Raw genomic sequence first — 23,933 nt, 5'->3', positions numbered from 1 at the left:
TGCTGGCCACACATACCTGACTGCGGAACCCCAGCCTCTCGGGCTCCAGTGGACCTGGGCGCGTGCCGTCTCTCCAGGCTGAGGGCTTCTTGCTCAAAATGGCTAAGCAGCAAAATCTGGCCTGGCCCACCGCCAGTCCTCAGCCGCTTGGCGTTGCTATGAGAATTCTTCTCCTGTAACTGAAAAAATTGCATTGATAGGTGATGGTTGTACCGTCAATCTCCTCGCGGCTGGCCCAACCCAAGCCAAGTTGGCCATTGCAGGGCTGCAGTGCATCCTTCCCCTGTTGGTGGCTGGCACTCACACAAATATGCCCGGTGGCCTGGTGTGCCCTCTCCCCCAACACCCCCCCCCTCCCCCTGCACCCCTCCCCCCCCGCCACCCACCCATCCACATGTTGCCTTCATCAAAGTTGGGAGTACACAATTGCACCTGCCGTTGCAAGGAGGCACAATGACGTGGACCAAAGACCAAAGAGGGCAGCACATCCACATGTGCCACAGCACCATGAACATCCCCTCCCACCAGGTCATCACCCTGACTTCAACATGTCCTGAAGTTTGAGCAGTGCGCCTGGGTGTAGCTCCTCCAGGTTGAACCCACCACAGTCATGTGGGTGTCACTCCACCACATGCTGCGGGTGCAGAACCCATCTCATCATAACCCTCTCGTGCTGAATGCATAGGCAATATTGGTGGCCCACCTAGCTAAGAACACATGCCGTCACTGACTCATTGCAATCAGGCCACTCAGATATGGGTGGACCGACAGCGTGGGAGAAGGTTACATGATGGGTGCAGTGAACAATACTAACATGCTACTAACCCTTCCTGTGCACAGCAGGTCATTGAAGCGCTTGCGGCACTTGGTCCATGAGCGCTGCAACACGTCGTGGGAACTCATGACCTCCGCAACCTCCTCCCACGCACGCTTGGTCAAGTGGGGTGGCCTCCTCCTCCCGTCCTCGGGGACAAGCACATCCCGCTGTGCTGCCACCTCCTCGAGGAAGGCAGCAAGGCGATCATCAGAAAACCTGGGCGCACAGTGGCCACCCGCTCTACCCTCCTGCATGGCTGCATTAGATGTGCCGTGCCCCCCAACCTCTGGCCATGTACAGCAGCCTTGGTGCGGCTGCAGCTTGGCCTTTAAACAGGCCGCCAAGTTGCCATTGGACTTGGCGGTGATTGCTGTTCTTCCTGCGCCCGCCCACTCCCGCCATCCCTGGGAGTCACCAAACACACTGGGCGGGCCTTAATTGGCCCGCCCGTGCTAAACGGCGGCGCGGTCCTGATCGCCACAGCCAGCGCCCGCTCCCGCACGCCCCACCCGATATGGGGGAAATTCCCCCCTCGATTTGGGAGTCCTACCCTTTTTATTTTTGGGAACTCATTTGTTCTGAATTTTCACTATCTCTTCTTTGAATGCCTCCCACGGCCCTGACACATATTTACGTTCAACTAGCTGTTTCCAGTGAACTTTTGCAAAATCGCATCACAGCTTAGTATAAATGCCCTTTCCCTCATATAGAACTTTCACATCCTTTAAACCTTGTTTCATATTATTTATAGTAAAATAGTAAAACTGACAGCAATGGGAAGTAGAGTTGGTTGATGCATAGGGATGTCCCTGCTCTATAGGTAAGGCATTGAACTGAGGCATGACAGCACTCCCACTGATGGGCGTGTGTGATTATAGTGCGGGAGGTTTATAGAGGCAGTTCCTGTAGTATAAAGGGATAACAGACGGGGCATGCTAATGGATGATATAGATGATGATGTACCGCTGACTTCACTCAGTCATGTGCTAGGCTCTCTCTTGAGGTTGGAATCATGCCTCGGGTCAACATGCCTACTCTGTAACCTCTTTAGATGTAGTACTAATAAACAAGTGCTAAGCAGATACCTGAGTATGTCTACAGTTTGTCTACTAACCGAGTCCCATGCCTAGAGTCCAAGTTGGAATGACCCATAACAGAACAATTCCCACTTTAAATATTGACATCAGAATTTTGAATGGAATATATAGGTGCAAGTATTGCAAGGTGAAGTGAGGTTTGTACACAAAAAGTGCATGCAGACACAAGGTTTGTTAACATATTGCAGATTGTAGCATTAGGATGTATTTCAAGTGAAGTTGAGTTGCATATAATATGTAAAAACCATTATAGCTAAGGAATGTCTTCAATGTGTTGATCAAAAGGTAAACTCCTTGACTGCATTTAGTTCTACCAAAATCATCCAGATCCAAAGTACACATCATGGCACCTCCTTGTTACCCTTCAGCTGCTGGGCCCACTGATGAAAATATATAAAAATACTATTACAAATAATTAAATAAAATGGGCATTTCATTGGAGACCTAATGCTTTTCTTTCTAAGAAAAATATTGGGTGATAAATATATTGGCTCTGATATTCCTCTTCTACACATTTGAAAAATACTCAGTTCCAAAACATACAGGAGGGGTAAAAGGAATTGGAGACCTTTGATACTTTTACATTGCTTTGAGATTTCTGGAGGGACCCCTGAAGAAGGTGAACAACAGTGACTTCTTTGAAAACCGGACAATATTAACAAACCAGTTTCCCCAATAAAATTATTTTGTGGTGACTTGTGTTGACCTTGGCTGGTATTGAACTGTAAATTGAATACTTATGACACACATGTGAAATTACAGAGACAGATTTATAGCATATACTTTGGTTTTAAAACTCTGCTGATTGTCATGTCCAACCCATTGATTATCCTTGAATGCATAAGGAACCCGCTGGTAGTTATCCAGCTGTTTGCCCTTGCTCTGGCCTCAGCTCCCAGTGTTCTGCAGCATGGTGGTCCCTTGGCACTGTTCACTAGATTAGCGGGCTCTAATTTCTCCAGAATCAATGTGATTGGTCCCTTACTTCACGACCATAAGTTAACTCGAAAGACTGAACCCTGTCGACACATTAGTGATATATCTAATAGCAAACAACAAGAATGAAATCCCTCAATCCCAATCGCATGGACAGTCTTGAATATATGCTCTAATCATCGTGTTATTGCACAGTGGATGGTAAATACTGAGCTGCTCAAATCTGAGAGAGAAGTTTGAAATTGCTGCCACAACTGTTTTTGCAATTTGTATTTTTATTTCAAGATGCGTGCCTTGAATTCAGCAGACCACCGAGCCTTAGAGGTTTTTTTAACAAAACTAAATTAAACATTTATTAATAAAAGAATGATTTTAAGCACATACATAGGTTTGCAGGTTACTACTGTGATAACTCCTAGCTCCCCTAATTAATCTAGCTCCCAGTTACACCTCCATTAAGGCAGCAATAAAACAACAGATTTCAATAGGCCCAGGCAAAGCACACAATGCCCTGGACAGTGATATTTAAAATGAATTCTCTTAGCTTTGCTTTCTGGACACAGCAGCTTGGTACATGGAGGCTGGAGGTTTTCACACTTGTTAGATCTTAGAACCTTCTTCCCTTACACATAACCTTATCTCCTTTATACATGCTTCTCCCCTTTAATGTAAATACCATTGTTGCAATACATCTTTGCAACTTTGCATTTTCCATAATATAAATCTTTCCTAGCATTCCGGTGCGAGAGCCTCATCCCCATCGTTGTCACCACCGAGGGCCCCCTGACCCTCATCCTCATCAGCGTCCTCCTCATCGGAGGAGACAAGCAGTTCCTCCATCTCCTCTTCAGCCAGCTCCTCGCCCCGCTGCAGTGCCAGGTTGTAAAGGGCACAAAAGATGGCGATGATGCGTGACACCCCCTGTGGACTGTATTGCAGGGCTCCACCAGACCGGTCCAGGCATTGGAACCACATCTTCAGCATCCCGATGGTCTGCTCCACCAAGTTGTGAGCTGCTGCACGAACCTCATTATAGCGTCGCTCTGCTGCAGTCTGAGGCCGCCGCACGGGTGTCATCAACCACGACCTCTCCGGGTAGCCCTTGTCCCCGAGGAGCCAACCCTGCAGCCTCTGTGGACCCTGGAAGACTCCAGGATCTGCGAGCAACTCAGGATGCATTTCTGGTGGTCGCATAGCAGCTGCACATTCAGTGAGTGGAAGACCTTGCAGTTGATGAAGTCCAATGAGTGTAACGATGGAGATCTGAGCGCTACATGAGTGCAGTCAATCGCACCCTGCACCTGTGGGAAACCTGAGATCGGGGCGAATCCAATGGCCCTTGCATCTTGGCTGTCCCGGTCCCGGGCAAAATGTACAAAGTTGTGTGCCATGGAGAAGATGGCATCCGTGACCTCATGGATGTATTTGTGGGTGGCAGATAGTGAAGTCCCACCGAGGTCACCTGTGGAGCTCTGAAAGGAGCCACTGGTATAGAAATTGAGCACCACAGTCACTTTCACAGCCACTGGCAGTGGATGCCCTCTATGTCCCCTTGGCGCCAGGTCCTGCAGTAAGTGGCAGATGTGAGGCACCAGGTCCCTGGCCATGCGCAGTCATCAGCGACACTGCTTCTCAGTCACCTGAGGGATGGGGGGAGGGTGGGGGTGGGGGGTTTGTGGGGGGGTGGCGTGGGCGTTATAAGGTATGAAGCACTTTGTGGCCCTTTGGTGACTCCGCGTTGCTTGCACGGGTGGGCAGGCTAGGAGCCCGACCCCAATCTGTGGCTGCGCCTGATCTGTCTGAGTTGCAGAGACATGATTAATTTATACAGGTGCCCCCAGTGCGTGGCCATTTCCCTCGCTCACCCTGCCCCCTACCTCGATTTCCTGTGCGCGGGATGCAGCGCCAGGGCAGCACTTGACCCCCCCACCCCGCTCAGCAGTCGCTTCCAAGGCTTGGCTAACACTTGTCCCCAGACTGTCTCTCCTTTCTTTCTTTATTCTAAGTTTCACTTTAGATGATTCATACTAATTGGCTTCTTTCTCACTCTGAAACTCTCTAACTCTTTCCTTTTCTCTGTCCTCAATTGCTAACTCCTCTGTCTGAAGTTGAAGTTCAAGTTTTCACATTTCTATTTCTTGTAATCTTTTGATTTCCTTCTCCTTCTTTCCATTGGAGCTTTTTTATTTCTATTTCTTTTAATCTGTCTTTTTATTTTTCAAGATTTTTCATTTCTCTTTTTCATCCAGTTCAATTCTTTTCGGTTCCATCACTCTTTCAAGTTCAAACTTCTTCATTTGCAACTGAAGCCTTACTACCTCTAGCTGTGAGACACTAGTTTCAGTTATCCTTTCTTTCAATTTTAAATGCTAGGTAAGTACTTTAACCATATCAGCCTTACAAAATTCTGCTTTTATCTCTACCTGCACAACATATGCTAACTCTCTCAACTTTGTTTTAACCAGAGATTTAAAATCACTTTAAAATCCCTTACCTCCTGAATGCTGAAAGCCTGTCCATTATCTACAAGGCACAAGTCAGGAGTGTGATGGAATACTCTCCACTTGCCTGGATGAATGCAGCTTCAACAACATTCAAGAAGCTTGACACCATCCAGGACAAAGCAGCTCAGTTGATTGGCAACCTATCCACAAACATTCAATCCCTCCACCACTGTTACACAGTGGCAGCAGTGTGTACCATCTACAAGATGCACTGCAGGATCTCACCAAGCCTTCTTAGACAGCACCTTCCAAACGCTTGGCCGCTAACTTCTAGAAGGACAAGGGCAGCAGACACATGGGGACACAACTACCTGGAAGTTCTCCTCCAAGCCACTCACCATTCTGTCTTGGAAATATATCACTGTGCCTTCACTGTACCTGTACCACATGGACTGCAGCAGTTCTAGAAGGGAGTTTACAGCCTAACGTCTGAAGGGTAATTATGGATGAGCAATCATTGCTGGTCCAGTTAGCAACACCCACATCCCATGAAAGGATAAAAAATATAGTGCCCCATTGAAATGGGGACTTCATTCTCATTTGCATTAAATGGTAGGGCCACTCACACCAATCAGGAATTTCAATGTAAGAAAAACTCAGCAGGTCTGACAGCATCTGTGGCGAGGAAGACAGAGTTAACGTTTCGAGTCCGAATGACTCTTCATCAGAGCATCTGAACTCTGTCATACAGACTCGAAATGTTAACTCTGTCTTCCTCTCCACAGATGCTGTCAGACCTGCTGAGTTTTTCCAGTTATTTTTGTTTTTGCTTCAGATTTCCAGCATCTGCAGCATTTTGCTTTTAACCTAACCAATGCTGTGTGGCTTTCATGCCAGGCCTGCCCAGAGTTGGCAGAGGAGTGAAGTGGGCAGGTTCAGGGCTGGACTGAAATTATTTTCCTGGCACGAGAGCAACATTTCTTTCTGTCGGCTCCACAGAACAACTGGGAGGATCAAATTCCACAGAGCAGCAGATCCATTTCGATTGGGATCCTACAGCCAATGTTGAGACCCTGATTTTGACATGTGAGGCACATGGCTTCCAATCAATGTTTTATTAATGGAAAATGTATAAAATACATATTAATCTAAAAATGACCTTACTGTGGACAGGCAGATACTTAAAGAAAAGAGGGCACAATGTGATCGTGAAACAACTGAAAGGCTCAAGGTCAGTAACCAGAGGATGGCACGTTAAGGTGTCTGCTTGTCACCTTAACAGTAGTTTCCAGGACATACTGGCCTCAAGATTAATTCGCACAGCAACGTTTTTCAAAAATACAAGGCCTACTATAGTCAAACCTGTGAAGAAGTAAGTGTGTTTTTTATTTATTTTTTGATGGAATGTGGAAGTCACTGGTAAGGCCAGCATTTGTTGCCCATCCCTAATTGCCCTTGAGTTGGCTATTTCAGAGGGCAGTTAAGAGTCAACCACTTTTCTGTGGGTATGGAGTCACTTGTAGTCCAGACCAGGTAAGGATTACAGGTTTCCTTCTCTAAAGGACATTCATGAAGCAAATGGATTTTTAGAACAATCTATGCTAGCTTCATGGTGAGCATTAGTTAAACTACCAGTGTGTTACGGATTTATTAATTTAATTTAAATTAGGCCATGGTGGGATTTGAGTCCATGTCCCAGAAAAGTATTTGGGCTGCTAGATTACTAGGCCAGTGACATCACCACCATGCCACTGTCACTCCCCAATCTACAGCTTTCTGGTTGAAAGTGCACCCTATTGGTTAAAATGGTTGTGCTGATGTCAGAAGCTCATGTCAGGAGCATTTAAACATGGAAATAATTTACTTAAGTTTGAAACAAAAACTAAACCGTGGGGCAGGAACAGGCTGGCAAGATCGGTCTGCCGGGACAGTCCTGTTTGTGGATTTTGGGTAGGAGGTAGAAGCGGGCTCTCCGAGGTTGGGAGACTATGAGGTTGGAAGCTGTGGAGGGAAGATCTCCAGAGGAGATGAGGTCAGTGACAGTCCTGGAAACAATGGATTGATGTTCTGTGGTGGGGTCATGGTCCAGGGGGAGGTAGGAGGAAGTGTCTGCGAGTTGACGTTCAGCCTCTGCAAGGTAGAGGTCAGTGTGCCAGACAACAACAGCACCACCCTTGTCAGTAGGTTTGATGACAATGTCAGGGTTGGACCTGAGAGAACGGAGTGCAGCAAGTTCAGAGAGAGACAGGTTAGAGTGGGTGAGAGGAGCAGAGAAATTGAGACGACTGATGTCACGCCGACAGTTCTCAATGAAAAAATCAAGAGCAGGTAAGAATCCAGAGGGAGGGGTCCAGGTGGAGGGAGAATAATGGAGGCAGGTATAAGGATCCTTGGCCTGCTGCAATGTTCCAGTGAAGCTCAACGCAAACTGGAGGCACAGCACCTCATCATCCGCCTAGGCACTTTACAGCCTTCCTGACTTAATATTGAGTTCAACAACTTCAGATCATGAACTGATTCCTCCATCTCCACCCCTTTTCCGATCCCCCTTTTTCCAATAATTTATAATTTTTAATATATTTTTGATATATATATTTGTCTTTTCCCACCTATTTCCATTATTTTTAAATGTATTTCCAACCATTGTTTTACCTCTACCTTTTAGGCTATTTCGATCCCTTCCACCCCACCCCACCCCACCTCACCCCCACTAGGGCTATCTGTCACTTGCTCTCTACCCTTTCTACCCTTTTTACTTTCTACCCTTAATGTCATCATTAGCACATTCCTCAACTAATATCACCACCGTCAATATCCCTTTGTCCCTTTGTCCATGACATCTTTGCAATCTCTTCCTTGCCTCCACCTATCACTGGCCCTCTATCCAGCCCTACCTGTCCCGCCCCCCCTCAACCAGCTTATATTCCACCTCATTTCTATATTTCTTAGTTCTGATGAAGAGCCACAGACTCGAAACGTTAACTGTGTCCCTCTCCGCAGGTGCTGTCAGATCTGCTGAGTTTTTCCAGCTATTTTTGTTTTTGTTTCAGATTTCCAGCATCCACAGTATTTTGCTTTTATTTAAGTTTGAGTTCATCTTGCAGGATCAATTTTTGATGTTCAAATTGCCCAGCAGTTCACAAACCAAGTGCTGAACTTGCACAGCCCAACATGACGCTAACCAACTGGAAGGTCCATATTTACAGAAGCGCTGTCAATGTAATTGCCAATCAGGAATAATGAGATTAAGCTGTCAAAAATAAAATATCCAACATCAGATTTATTGGATTAAATTTATATTTCCCTCATAAATTTGAGAAATAATAGTTGCCTCAGAACTCCTGATCACTATTATTCTTCAGGTTAATATTTAAAATTTAAAAATTAAGTTATTTCGATAAAAGGAATCAAATGGAATAAGCAATTCACTCACCATGTGCTGACCTCGCACAGCCCAACATGACTCTAATTAATTGGAAGACCCATACCTACCTGGACCTGAAGCATGGAGCTTTCCCGCTCTTCCTGATCCCACATTAACAGAACCTGGCCCTCTCGGCCCTCTCCTCCAATTTCCTAGCCTCCGCTTATAGCACAAGGACAAGTTTGGGATTACAATAAAGATTGAAAATCTAGATGACATTGTGGAGGAGGTAAGTTGTTGCGCACGAGAAGGTGAAGTTAATGTTATGAAGATAAGAACTATTATTTTTCCATTGTGACTAACCCTTTTCCAGTGATAAAGCAAATGACGTATGGAATTGTTTACCATAAATGATAAACTCAGTGTATAAAAGAGAGACTTGAAGCCCACAACACACCAGCTGCAAGATGGCAAAGCTTCTACTTGGAACAGGTAGGCCTGTTTTATCATTTAATTACCTTTTATATAATTTTAAAACTCTTTTTTTAACTTCATTTACGGGATGTGGGCATTGTTGGCTAGGCCAGCATTTATTGCCCATGCCTAACTGCCCTTGAGAAGGTGTTGGTGTGTTGTGTTGCTGACCTGCTGCAGTCCATGTGGTGTAGGTACAGCCACAGTGCTGTTTGGGAGGTTGTTTCAGGATTTTGAACCAGTGACAGTGAAGGAACGGCGATATATTTCCAAGCCAGGATGGTGAGTGGCTTGGAGGGGAACTTCCAGCTGGTGGTGTTCCCATTTGTCTGCTGTCCATGCCCTTTTAGACGGCAGTGGTCGTGGATTTTGAAGGTGCTGCCTAAGGAGCCTTGGTGAGTTTCTGCAGTGGGTCTTATAGATGGTACACACTGCTGTCACTGTTTGTCTGTGGTGGAGGGAGTGAATGTTTGTGGATGTGGTGCTTATCAAATGAGCTGCTTTTCCTGGATGGTGTCAATCTCCTTGAGTGTTGTAGGAGCTGCACTCAACCAGGCAAGTGGGGAGCATACCATCACACTCCTGAATCACACCTGGTGAACAGGCTTTGGCAAGTCAGGAGGTGAGTTACTCGTTGCAGAATTCCTAGCCTCTGATCTGCTCTTGTAGCCACAGTATTTGTATAGCTAGTCCAGTTCAGTTTCTGGTCAATGGTAAGCCCTAGGAAGTTGATAGTGGGGGATTCAGTGATGGTAAAGCCATTGAGTGTCAAGGGGCGGTAGTTAGATTCTCTCTTGTTGGAGATGGTCATTGCCTGACACTTTTGTAACGAATGTTACTTGCCACTTGTCAGCCCAAGCCTGGATATTGTCCAGGTCTTGCTGCATTTGGACATGAAGTGCTTCAGTATCTGAGGAATCACGAATGGTGCTGTACATTGTGCAATCATCAGTGAACACCCCCACTTCTGATCTTATGATGGAAGGGAGGTCATTGATGAAGCACTGAAGATGGTTGAGCCTAGGACAGTATCCTGAGGAACTCTTGAATACATATGTGAGTGAGAGTTGGAGTGTTTTGGTTAATTTATTTAGATCAGATGTATAATACATACTAAAAATACAATAAATACTATTTCCTAAATTCCCTTTAAAACTTACAGGAAAACCCGTCTGTGTGTGTCTATTACTGTCACAACACTTAAAGGATTAAACACCCACTGAATTGACATGCTAATTCTTTAAAAACTGTTGTGGTCAACTGAAGGGTAGAAAGAGAGGGGAGCCATTCTACCACTTCTCACCTGACCCTAACAATATTGTAAGTTTTTTTTACATTTTAGTGTTAGGATTTAAATGGAGATTAGAACAAAGCGAGAAACACTTCTCAAGTTCAAGCCTAATTATAAATGAGTGGATTCTTTGCTGTGTTATCTGAAGACACCTTATTGTTAGGTAGCATGCTATCGAGTGTATGTTTTGATCAAACTCAAACAGCCCTTAAATAATCTATTGGATTATCCACCTGCTGTTCCTTCACTAAATGCCCTTTGACAGTAACATGCATCTATATATTTGTGCTGTGATGCAAAATAACATCAAAGTACAAGTGTGCAGGTGAGCAACCGTGGTTCTATGTTAATTCTCAGGTTTACCCGTTTCCGTTTTTAACTAATGGTGAAGTTAATGAAAATAAATAGAGTTAGATTGCACTGAGCGATAGCAGTCGGACTGCAAGAAATGACTTTGCCTGGCATTTTTAGCAATAGCATTAACCTATTTATGATTAACTGGTTAAATTAACAAAGGAATGTTATACAACCACATTAGGAATTGGCTAACTGCAATGTGATTTGTCCCAGAAGATTTCCTTTACAAGTGTGCAGTCAGAAAATTGTTTGACATTTCAATTTCTGTTCAGCTGACTGAAATATTTTCATCAGTAATCAAATAGCACCAACTATTTGTTCATGGATAACAGTGTCATGGCTTGTTCTTTCTCAGGCTGCCTGCTTATTCCAGTTTGGGGTATGAACATTGATGTCAATTATAGTGCACGATATTTCAAGTTTATGGAAATCTTAATATCACTCTAATATTTTCAGATGCATTTGAAGATTGATCTGTCTGTAGAATTTAATATAGCTACTTTCTTAAACTATATCAATTGCGTGACAACTTGAAAGAAAGCTTTACAGCTTTTGTCGTTTAAAATATCTTACATCGATACTTTCAAACCACAGCTAAATGGAACAGTTGATAAGTTAACATCTGAGGTAAATTAACGGTTTGTAGGATAGTTTTAATGAATGCTATTGTGTAAGGTCATTCAGCAATGCAATTCAAAACCGTTGAGCTGGGAGATCAAACTGACATCATTTTCATTAGTCTGCAGCTAGATTATAGCCACATGCAATAAATGCAAGGTCTTGCATTTGCATTCAGCAACCCTCTATAAAGGTCCAGCTCAGGTCAGAAGATCAAGTGTCCCATGTTGGTAAATCAATGCATCCTGTCAGCTTCAAAATGCAAACTAAAACAAGAATAAATCACACTTATCACCTTTAATGTAGAAAACCACTCCATTTCCGATGAGACAAGAGTGCTGCCCCTCAAAGCACAGACTTGGTGATGTGCCCCCTTCCCTCCCCCTTGGTCCAAAATATATTTCTCCTACAGGGTGAGCTAGCTGTGGAGGCAGGACAGACACTGACAGCTCATCCAAAGATCTAGTTAAGGCCCAAGGCCCTACTCTGGAATGGACCAGTCTAATTTCCACCCCCTTCGGCATGGAGATGACAATGGTGTTGATTGGTATTTGTGCTGAAGATGGGCTGAGGTAGGAGAGCAACTGGACAATGTTACTGAGGTGGAAGTTGTCTGCCTTTGTGGCTGAGACAATGTGGGTTTGGAAGCTCAACTGGGGACTAATGGGATATGAGCTGGTGAGCAATCTGGTTCAGTCTGAGACCTTAGTCAGGAAGAAATTGGTGGTAAAGTTAGGGATGTGGGCTGTAGATGATCAATTGAGTCTTACAATGACAAATTTGGAACAATGAATATGGTTCATCCAAGGCTGGTTGTTGGGAAAATAATCTGACAGTACAGAGGAGAGGAGGGGAAGGTGTTGATGAGGTAGAGCCAGGTGTTATCAATGCACATGTAGATCCTGAGCCCTTGTCTGTTGATGACCTCACTAAAGGGCAGCAAATAGGTAAGGAAAAAAGTTTGACCAAGGATCGATTCTTAAGGGTTCCTATTCACTCATATAATAGAATTGTTGTGAACCCTTGAACCTTTAAGCATATTGTGATCATAATTTTAACACTTATCCTATATTCTCTATTCCAGCGGTGGTCTTGTTGGCGTGCCTGGAACTGGGTGAGTCTTTGTGCTTTTCAAGCTTTGTTTAACTTTATGTAATGAGTAGAAGCTCTGTCCTGATTTTCTTTTTTCTTCACTCTCAGGCTGTGCCTATAAACTGATTTGTTACTTTTCAAACTGGTCTCAGTACAGACCAGGAGCGGGGAAGTACAAGCCAGAAAATGTGGACCCTTGCTTGTGCACACATCTGATCTACGCTTTTGCTGGGATGAACAACAATAAAATCTCCACCATTGAATGGAATGATGTGACTCTCTACCACTCATTCAACGGCCTTAAAAACAAGTATAGTTATTCTATAAATATTGAGAATGTACCTACAATGCTAAATATAGTTTGAGATCCTTATCATATTTTGTTGCACTATGAAAATTTATGCCCAATTATATTTAAATATAACATGACTGCCCCAGTCAGATAGCGGATATATGGGTGAACTTGGGCCATGTTGATTAGTGTACAACTGGCAGAGGTGAGTCAATGCCCAATGGGTCTGACAATGCCTGACGCAATCGTGCTATCACCGTGTTGTGCCTTATAAACAAAAAATATTCATTCAACATTGCAATTCGAAACCCTTGAGTTGGTAAACCAAACTGAGAAGTTATTTTAATTAGTGTGCTGCTAGATTATACTTGCCACATGCATTAAATGCTGCCCTTGCATCTGAATCTCAGAGTACGCTGGTGCACAGACTGCCATGTGTCTTACAAAGTGCAGTGCATACACACCTGCATATGGGCAGAAACATTGGGGTTTGGAGAGAACTGGAAATTCCACTCTGTTCAGCAACTCAGAGTGAGTGAGATGGAACTTGCATTTTAATTATTCTAGCCAGCTATAAATCACTAATCAATGCATGTTAAATATTTTCAATAATTGACTCTACGCCACATTATTGTAGCCCAATAGTAAGTGCTTTTTGTTCACTGCTTTTGAACTCCCCCCTTGCCATTTGCCCTTTCCTCTCTTAGAGGACAACCAGGTAACTATTGCTCACAGGGCTCTGTTGTTGATATTCATTCAAAACTGTAATATGCATATTGCCCAGCAAGATGTTTGACAAAACTGGTTAATTTGCAAATAAGTACCAAATCTCCCCTAGCCAAACTGTTCCAGTGCAGTTAGAACACTGGCATCTACTTGACATCGTGCAAAATTCTGCAGGTGTATCTTATCCACAAAAAACAGGACAAATTTAATGCAGCCAATTACTATCCCATCAGACTCCTCTCGAACATTAGCAAAGTATCGGGAGGTGTTCGCGACAGTGCTACCAAGCGGCACTTACATAGCGGTAACCTGCTCACTGATGCTCAGGTTGGGTTTCGCCATGACCGCTCAGCTCCTGTCTTCATGGCAGCCTTGGTCCAAACATGGGAGGTGGGAGTGACTTCTGCATTTGACCGAGTATGGTATCAAGGAGCCCTGGCAAAATTGAAATCAATGAGAATCAGCGTTAAAACTTTCCACTAGTTGGAGACTTAGCTGGCACAAGGGAAAGTGGTTGTGGTTTTTGGTAGTCAGATGTCTCACTACCAGGACAGCGCTGCCGAAGTTCTTTAGGGTAGTCTCATAGGCCCCACCGTCTTCAGTTGCTTCATTACTGACTTCCAACATAAGATCAGAAGTGTAGATATTTGCTGATAATTGCACAATGTTCAATACCATCCGATAATCCACATATCCTGAAGCAGTCCATGTCCATGTGCAGCAGGACCTGGACAACTTTCAGGCTTGGGCTGATAAGTGGCAAGTGACATTCATGCCACACAAATGCCAGGCAATGACCATCTCCAACAATAGGGAATTTAACCATCTCCACTTTAAATTCTATGGCATTACCATTGGTGAATTCACTCCCCATGAACGTTTTGGAGGTTATCTGACAAGAAACTGAACTGAACTAACCATATAAATACAGTGTATGTAGAGCAGGTGAGAGGCAGGGAATTCTGATGTAAGTAAATTACCTCCTGACTCCCCAAAGCTTGTCCACCATCTACAAGGTGCAAGTCAGGTATGTGATGGAATACTCTCCACCTGCCTGGATGTGTGCGGCTCCAGCAATACTCAAGAAGCTTGACACTGTCCAGGACAAAACAGTCCTCTTGATCGGCACTCAAATCAACAACTTAAATGTTCACTCATCCACCACAGCTTCACAGTGGTGGCAGTGTGTACTATAGACAGGATGTACTACAGCAACTCTTCATGTTTTGTTTGACAGCACCTACCAAACCCATGATCTCTACCACCTAGATGGAGAAGGACAGAAGACATGTGGGAACATCAACACTTGCAAGCTCCCCTCCAAGCCACACATCATCCTGACTTGGAACTATATCGCAGTTCCTTGTCTGGATCTGGGTCAAAATGATTGGATCCCATTGCTATTAGCACTATGGGTGTACCTGCACTAGATGGACTGCAGTGGTTCACGAACATGTCTCACCGCAGCCTTCTCAAGGGCAATTAGGGGTGGTTAACAAATGCTGGCCTTGCCAGCGATGCCCACATCTCATGAAAGAATAAAATAGAAATTGTTTCATTGTTTTTTGGACATCCCCACATGAACTTATCCTCTTTCCTATGGCACATCATGTTGTGAAATGTATGTTCTGCACTGAGGTATTTCTGTTCAATTATAATTTAGCACCAAAAGGAGAAAGCATTAAAAAGATTAGGACAATAATGATTTTCAGCAGTTGCTGTTGTGTTAATAAATGCATTTGCTTATGTTTCTTACTCTAAAAGAACAATTTGTTCAATTTTACAACAGAAATGGAAACCTTAAGACACTCCTGTCCGTCGGAGGCTGGAACTTTGGAACTCAGAAGTAAGATGAAAATATTTTATTCCAGTATTGGGCGAAATGTGCTTCTTATCCAATTTCTCATAATGTAAAATAAGCTGGGGTCAAATGGATAGATTTGCAAATGATACCAAGTAGTTTTAGATAAATATATAGATTACCTGATAATGACTGCACTATGACTATTCTGAGATCTCTAAAATATAATTCGAACAATATTTATAAGATGATCTCTCTCTGGAAGGAAAGGTTGCATCACCTTCAGAAAGACTCATTTGAAGTTAATAAAACCTGCCCGGATTGATTGAACTGATTATTGAGAACAGCAACAATGCAACATGTCACAACTATAGTCTTGTAAGTTATACTTGGTTTCCTGGTAGATTTTGAAATTATATAAGCTATGAAGCTCTGAAAGGTTCAGTTGCTAATTATAGAAACCATAATACAAAGTGTTCTGACCTTGTTTAACATTCTATTTTTCTCTAGATTCACCGCTATGGTTTCCTCAGCAGGAACGCGACAAATTTTCATAAAGTCTGTGATTAGCTTCCTGCGTGGTTATGGGTTCGATGGTTTGGATATTGACTGGGAATATCCTGGGTCAAGAGGAAGTCCCCCACAAGACAAACATCTCTACACTGTGTTGGCACAGGTAGGTCCAGATGTGTTTAACAGGATGCTTAGTCTTCTAGCTAAAATAAAGCAGCTTTCGACCCTTTTTGTAAATTTAAATTTCCTCTCAAGATCCTCATCAAAGACACAGAACAAAGGAACAGACATAGACCATTGAGCTCCTTCCAGCCTGTTTCACCATTCACTGAGATCATGGCTGATCTGCAACCTAATGAACTGTTATAGAAACAGATGCAAAATACACTTTTTTGCACACTTTGTGAAACACAGAAGTGGAATGTTCAAATATGAAATTTATGGGCGTAATTTTACGGTAGCGGGGATTTTACATTCCCGCTGAAGTCAATGGGGTTTAGAATGTCTCGCCGCGTTTTACGGCCCTGGCCCTGCCGAAACGGGGCTGAAAAATTGAGCCCTTTGAATTTACATGGCAAAATGGTTTGATCACAACCTCATTAATCACTGTGATAAAAATATATCTCTTTTGGCTACTGTGCTCTCCATTTAGGATCCATTTAATAAAAGCAGAAAATGCTGGAAAATCTCAGCAGGTCTGGCAGCATCTGTGGAGAAAGAAACAGAGTTAATGTTTGGAGCCCTTTCTTCAGAGTTCCATTTAAACCTGGCCCTACCCTTGACTATAACCTTAGATGGATAGATTATTGCCTGACTCTTGACCATAGATACATTTTATGAAGCCAGAAAATGCTATCATCTGCATTTGAAACTCTGTATTTTTTGCGTAGATCTGTTGCTAAAGGAAACTTTATTCATGTTCGACTCCTAGGAACTGATGACAGCCTTTGAAGCTGAGGGGAAGAGCTCTGGGAAACCAAGACTGCTGCTCTCAGCTGCAGTTGCTGGTGGGAAGAATAACATTGACACTGGCTATGAGGTTCCTCAGCTTGGACAGTATGTATCCATTTTAATCCCTTAGGAGGTCGTAGTTCAGCAAGTTTAACTAGTTAGCAGCTGAGCCATACAGACCTGGAAAGTCCTTGGTTCAGTCTCCAGTTGATGTTGAGTTGGCTGAATCCAGCTGAGACAATGTTAGAGGTGCTAAGATTGTTTGGGATTGCTGTTCTCATTCCTCTTGCTGTCTCGTTAAACCCCAGACTTAAAGTGCATGTATCTGGCCAACAAGTGAGGGTAGAATGTGGCTCTGCTTTGAATCTCTACACAGTTACCTGCCTATGAGTTTTGACTGTCAAAGCTTAGACATCAATATTAGTTCATCGCGTGATTCCAGTAGAACTGTATTCTGGCAAAGAGATAGAAAATCATCGAGAAAAACATCTTATTCTGCCAGTATTTAAAGCAATGTGAAGGTGAGGGGGTAGTATGTGGGGAGGGTGGAGAGAGGGACAGGGATGACAGGGTGAAGGAGAGAGGGATATAGAGAAGGGGAGATGAAGAGAGAGGAGTTGAATTTACCTACTTGTCAAACATTCATAAAGTCTGTGCTTAACTTCTTGCATGGTTTTGGGTTTGATAGTTTGGTTATTGACTGGGAATATCCCAGTTACACTGTAGTCACAATGTGGGAATGTTGAGAAAGCTGCACAAATGCTTCTTTCTTTCAATGAGGAGAAAAATGTGAAAAGCAGAAAGTGAGCAATAGAAGAAAGAATTTGAATTATGTACCACCTTTCACAGATTTGCAGTATCCCAAAAATATTCAGGGTCAATAAAATATTTTGGAGCATTGTAGACACTGTTGCAGTGCCTTGTAATGCAGCAACCAGCAAACTCACACAAAGGTATGAGAAACAGCAATGAGATTTATCTTTTAGCGTGTGCACAGTCACAGAGCTAAGCAATGGCCTTGCCAGCACTGAGCTGATCTGAATCTTTTTAGTGATGATTGAAGGATAAATGTTGTTCAAGAAACAAGGCGAACATCTTGCTCTTCTCTTTCTTTAACAGAGGTAGGTAGGGTGTAATTCTGAAACTGTATAAAATGCTGGTTAGGTCAGAGCTCATTTAAAACTGATTTAAAAGATATTGAGATCGGCACCTGAAATGTTGTAAGCTACAGTTCTGGTTGCCACATTGCAGGAAGGGCTTAATTGCTTTGGAAGGAGTACAGAGGAGAATTAGAAGAATATTGCCCAGGCTTGAAAATTGCAGCAATGAGGAACGATTGGATAGGCTAAGGTTGTTTTCCTTGGAACAGAGGAGACTGGGGGTGACTCAATTGAGTGTCACAAGATTATGAGGGGCCTTGACAGAGTAGGAAAAAAAGTTCTGTTTCCTCTAGCAGAGAGGTCAATAACCAGGGCACAGATTTAAGGTGATTGCTAGAAGGATTAGAGGGGACATGAGGAAAAACTTCCTCATGCAGTGGGTGGTGGGTTTCTGAAATTTTCCCCCTGGTCTGGTGGTGGAGGCAGAAAGCCTTTACTCATTTAAAAGATACCTGGATCTACACCTGGGGGAACATTTTCTCCCCGTTGCGGGGGGAAGTGTGGGAGCGAGCGCCGGTGGCTGGCCTTCCGATCAGCGCCCCCGGTCGGGGGGACGCCGCTATTTTACGTGGGTGGTCCAATTAAGGCCCTCCCAGTGTGACGTCCACCAGGAAGCGCTATACACTCACTGTGCGGGCAGGGGGGCGATTCCCTCAGTCGGGAGTGCGCTCTATTGCGCATGTGCGAGGAAGAGCGCACAGATCTCCCTGAGGCAAAGTGCTACTTCAGGGAGATCGGCTCCGATTCAAAAGTTGACAGAAAGGTAATGAAAAAATTTCCCATGTGACACTGTCATATGAGTTGGGATATGTGTTTAACTTTTATTTAAACATTTAATAAACATGTAAAAGCCCTCATGAAACCTCATCCCGCCCAGAGATGAGGTTTCATGCTTTTTCCGAGGCCCACCTAGGCTCCCGGCCTGCCCGCCAACACTCAGGTTGGACGGGCAGGTCCATCAATCAAGTTAATTAGTATTTTAATGGCCTTAATAGGGCGTTGACAGTCTGGCGGGTGCGCAGCCGATTCAGACGCATGCCCGACGTATTCCCACATCATTTGACGCATCAGCGAGCAGGCCCCGCCCCCACTCGCTGACCGGAAAAATCTGCCCCTGAAGTGCTGTAACCTGCAAGTCTACTGACCAGCTGCTGGAAGGGGGGATTAGAATAGGCAGCTGGATTTTCTCCTTTTTCTTCTTCAGCTGGCGCAGACATGAAGGGCTGAATGGCCTCTTTCTGGGCCGTAACTTTTCTATCGTTCTATGGTATGTCTAAGTTACATAAGTAGCATCCATGCATTAAGATTGCTCCTCATCAATCATCATGTAGCCTATTACTCTTTGACTTTGTTTTCTCATTTAGATCCCTGAAGGGGAAGGCACTGTTCTCAACAATTGGGCTGTGATATAAAAGCTTTGTGTTATAGATTCTGTTGTATTGTCCTCTGGGCAGACCAAAACTTGAGTACTATATCCATTTCTGGTCACCGTGGCACCCGGGAGATATTCAAGCACTGGGGGCAATGTGGTAGAGAGTCACGTACTTGAACCTGAGTGCCAATGGTTCCACCAATTGGTCCATAATGATTCCATTTGGGTTCGACAATGGGCGCATAAACCCATTTAAGATTCCAAATAAGGCTCTCGTTTGTTTCAAGAGAGTGCCGGCCACTTCAAAGCTTGTTTGAAAATCGAGTTGGGCTGGCATCCGGGTGTCAGTGACCAGGAGTTTCACTAGTTTACCACTCCATTTTTCAGCATTAGCAAGGCTGTGGATTTTTTAAAAAAAGCCTCAAATGTTTTAATATACTATAGAAGCACACAAAGGTCTTAGTGTTCGCTCAGCGGTAGCACTCTTGGCTCTGAGTCAGACAATTGTGGGTTCAAGCCTCTCTTAAGGACTTGAACACACATTCTCAGTGAACACTCCAAGATATCAATGTAATTCAGATCTCTTCTCATACAGAATCATAGACTTTTTCAATGTGATGACATACGATTTCTTTGGGCCCTGGAGTCGCACCACTGGGGAAAATAGCCCTCTTTATCCTCTCCCAAAAGACAAAAGCACCCTCAACGTTGACTTTAATGTGGTAAGTATTCATGAAAATAGAATCCAGTCATATTTATTATTCCCAGTGGTTAACTATCTTTAGCTGGTTTGAAAAGCCCTTCTAGCATATACTTTCATGTTTTTTTTCTGTAGAACTTTGCAATGAATTACTGGAAAGATCAGGGAGCACCTGCAGAGAAACTGAATGTTGGATTCCCTACATATGGCCATACCTTCAGACTGACCTCATCCAACACTGCGGTTGGAGCTCCAGCATCAGGGCCTGGACCAGCTGGGCCATACACCAGACAGGCTGGATTCTTGGCCTATTATGAGGTATTGATACCGATGCAGCTTCTTTATTCCATAAAATTTTATATTTGCAAATACCAATTAATCAAGTATTGAATTCTATCCTCCCAAAACACTCAAGCTTTACTATGAGAACATCTGCATTACCTCAATCATATGAGCTTCCCCAGGCAGATTAAGTAACATGTTATAATGTAATTTAACAGCATGTGCTCCCCTTGTGCTGTTCAAATAATGAAAGTACCCAGGATGGCCCAATTTTAAGACAGGCAGTTCATTCTGACATCCTTACCAAAGACACCCCCATGTGATCATCTGTCCCATGTATGAAGATCCTGCTGCCTCTGCCAACATCACAACACATGGCCTGGCTCAGCTTAGGTTCCAAAGGAACTGGAGCTGAAACATGTGTCATCATACTCTGATGAACAGAGACATAATGCCACACCCTCCATCATCGAAAGGTGTTTGACTGTCTTACTCTGGCCATCGTTGTCAGTCTTGGAAAAAACACAAGGAGGTAAAGTGGAGGATATAATCTTTAACATCCCCAACCTCCCTACATGAAATTCCAGGGGTTTTTTGTACAAAGATTACAGTCAATCCTTAGCAGTTTGTGTCCCAAACCCTTGTGCTATTTCTACACTGTTGGAGGGTAAAGAAACTGGTGTTGTTTCCACCTCTTAAATCAATCTCTTTATCACGTGTGTGAGTAAAGTCCAAATGCTCCTTTGGCCCCCCAGTCCCTCAGATTGGGAACATGCAGTGTGAGGAATCATTGATTATTTTCAATGAAAAGTAATATTGTTCTGCATTTGCTTTTTATGCATTAAATTATTTTTTCCAACAGTATAAAAAAGTGCTTCCAATTTGAGGTTTGTAATTGAGAGAAAATGATAGCTGAATAAAACCAACAAAGGAAAAGTGATGTGAAAAAGCTTATCAGTGTAGATTGAGAGCATTGTGACCCACTGATCATTTGTAAGCACTGATGATTCGAGTGCTAATGTCTCACTCTTCTCACAGATCTGCACATTTTTGAATGGTGCCACCATGAAATGGAATGCCCCACAGATGGTTCCCTATGCTTATAAAGGGGAGGAATGGCTTGGATATGACAATGTGGAAAGCTTTAAAAACAAGGTATCTTTGATAAACTGATGTCCTTTTCTATTTGTTGCTTTGATGCAATATTTGTTATAATGTACAAGTAGCTTGTCCGATAAGCATTAGAATCACTATATCAATCATTGAACAACTGGAATATTACACCATAACACATAGGATGATTGAAGCATGCCTTTGCAAAAAAAAAAGTATCTACAAAAGTATCTAAAAAAAAGTCTTGTATCCCAAGCCGCAACTTAGGTGATGAGGCCAAGGAAAAATTACGCAGACAACTGCCAGTGAGACGACGCTATGAAAACAATTCACTCATGCCTGCTGATTTAGTTATTTGAGTGGATTTTAATTTAAGTGGGTGTGATATATTTTTAATGTGTTTTAATGTCATGATCAGCAGTAGAATCATGTTATAGCGATCAGTTGAATAACTGAACATTACACCATTCCTCATACGATTTTTGGAGCATGTGTAATGGATGAGATATCTTGCTTGATGTGTTTTAGCCACTATTTTTATTTCTGATTTAGCCTCTTACACAAGAGTGTTGGGAGAAGTTTATGCTTCTGTCAAATCACCTCTTTCCAGCCAAGATAGGGTCAATGACAGAAACAGAAACTGTTTCTGATCTGACTCATTTCACAGTTACTAATGCAGCAATATCAATGATATTTGGAATATCTGTTTTAATGGTCATTACAGTAAATCTCCCCTCATCTATGACAAAAGTTGAATAAAACAGTATTCATGCAAAGGTAGCAGAGGACCTTCGGGCATTTCCACAATTTTAGGAGCCTAATTTTGTATTCAGCTGTGTTGCATTGCAAATCTCAAATTATATCTGGAGTAAAAGTTGCATGAAATCAAGGATTTGTAAAATGAATTTGTGAACAATGTATTCCAGGCTGCGTGGCTGAAAAAGAACAACTTTGGAGGAGCTATAGTGTGGGATCTTGCTCTGGATGATTTCTCTGGTACTTTCTGCAACCAAGGGCCTTATCCTCTCATTAATACACTGCACACTGGGCTTGGAATTTCTACAGGTAAATGTCAGGATTCTTTATACTTGGAGCTGATGACTTGTTCCTACCACAAAGTCAGCATGGACATCAACTAATAAGTAAAATAACTTAGCAATTATTTGGAGTACCTAAATGTATTTCAATTTCAACATTGCTCAAGCCGCAAAAATCTGTCTGCTAGGATATTGCTAAGCGACTACAAGCATACATTTCCTAAACAGTATGAGTCCGAGAGCAAAATGCTGAAACATGTAGGTATGTTAACAGGCTAAATCATGGGGGAGAATTTTCCCTATGCTGGGTGGGCCGAGCGGGAGCGGGCACGGGCAGGCGTGGACCCAATCGCTGCCCGTGACCGGGTCTGCGCTGCCATTTTACGCGGGTGGGCCAATTAAGGCCCGACCAGCGTATTTCTCGACTCCTAAGGATAGCGGGAGTGGGTGGGTGGCAGCGGGCGTGCACAGACTGCTGGCTCCAATGGTGATCCGGTGGCCTGTTTAAATGAAGGCCCAGCAGCCTTCGCAAGGCTGCTCACAATGGTCGGCAGAAGTGCTTCTGTTGAGCATACAAGCCTGGAGGGTAGACCACTGGGGCAGGCCAGGCCGGAGGGTAGGGCAGCGGGGCAGGCCAGGATGGAGGGTAGGGCAGCGGAGCAGGCCAGGCTGGAGGGTAGGGCAGCGGAGCAGGCCAGGCTGGAGGGTAGGGCAGCGGAACAAGCCAGGCCGGAGGGTAGGTCAGTGGAGTAGGCCAGGCTGGAGGGTAGGTCAGCGGGGCAGGCCAGGCCGGAGGGTAGAGCAGCGGGGCAGGCCAGGCTGGAGGGTAGGTCAGCGGGGCAGGCCAGGCTAGAGGGTAGGGCAGCGGGGCAGGCCAGTCCGCAGGGTAGGCCAGCGGGGCAGGCCAGGCCGGAGGGTAGGGCAGCGGGGCAGTATGCCCCTCGGTTCTCGGATGAGTGCCCAGTTACCCTCCTGGAGGAGGTGGCAGCAAGGCGGGGGGTCCTGATTCCGAGGGACGGGAGGCAGAGGCCTCCCCACCTGACCAAATGTGCCTGGGAGGAGGTGGCCAAGAGTGTGAGCTCCCATGATGTGGTACGACGCACGTGGGTCCAGTGCCACAAGAGATTCAATGACCTCCTGCGCTCGGGAAGGGTGACTACCATGTTGGCTGAGTTCACTTAATGCAGCCGTCACCCTTTCCCCCCAATTACCCCCCGACCCCTCACCCCTCAGCAGCTCTGTGTACAGCTACAGCATTGAAACCTTCACAGTATGTATCCCTCGCTTGGTGGGCCAGCAGATACTGCCCATGCCTAGTTCACCCTGAGAGGATTGAGCGCAGATACTAGCACCTTGGTGAGAATTAGTTCTTCGGCTAGTGTCCCGGGAAACAGCTGTGAGGGCACTTCACACTCACTTGAGGTGTGGGCAGAGACAGAGAGTGCCCAGGGCACTGGCAGTCGGAGGACTGCTGGGGACCAGGCACATGCTTGGTC

General features: G+C 44.3%; 1 protein-coding gene across 1 annotated transcript in view; it reads left to right on the top strand.

The window, feature by feature from the left end:
* Positions 1-23,933, top strand: part of LOC144683469 (acidic mammalian chitinase-like) — a 43,473-nt gene that overhangs the window by 15,281 nt on the left and 4,259 nt on the right. The window contains exons 3-11 of the mRNA XM_078546517.1: positions 12,483-12,512; positions 12,599-12,800; positions 15,298-15,354; positions 15,820-15,985; positions 16,754-16,878; positions 19,901-20,027; positions 20,141-20,323; positions 21,326-21,442; positions 22,327-22,465. Of these exons, the coding sequence (XP_078402643.1) occupies positions 12,483-12,512; positions 12,599-12,800; positions 15,298-15,354; positions 15,820-15,985; positions 16,754-16,878; positions 19,901-20,027; positions 20,141-20,323; positions 21,326-21,442; positions 22,327-22,465 (1,146 nt within the window). The remainder of the gene's footprint in view (positions 1-12,482; positions 12,513-12,598; positions 12,801-15,297; positions 15,355-15,819; positions 15,986-16,753; positions 16,879-19,900; positions 20,028-20,140; positions 20,324-21,325; positions 21,443-22,326; positions 22,466-23,933) is intronic.

The sequence above is a fragment of the Cetorhinus maximus genome, chromosome 8 (assembly GCF_964194155.1).
Source record: "Cetorhinus maximus chromosome 8, sCetMax3.hap1.1, whole genome shotgun sequence".
Lineage (NCBI taxonomy): Eukaryota > Metazoa > Chordata > Chondrichthyes > Lamniformes > Cetorhinidae > Cetorhinus > Cetorhinus maximus.
Note: the sequence above shows the minus strand (reverse complement) of the source record. Positions and strands in the feature narration are given on the sequence as shown.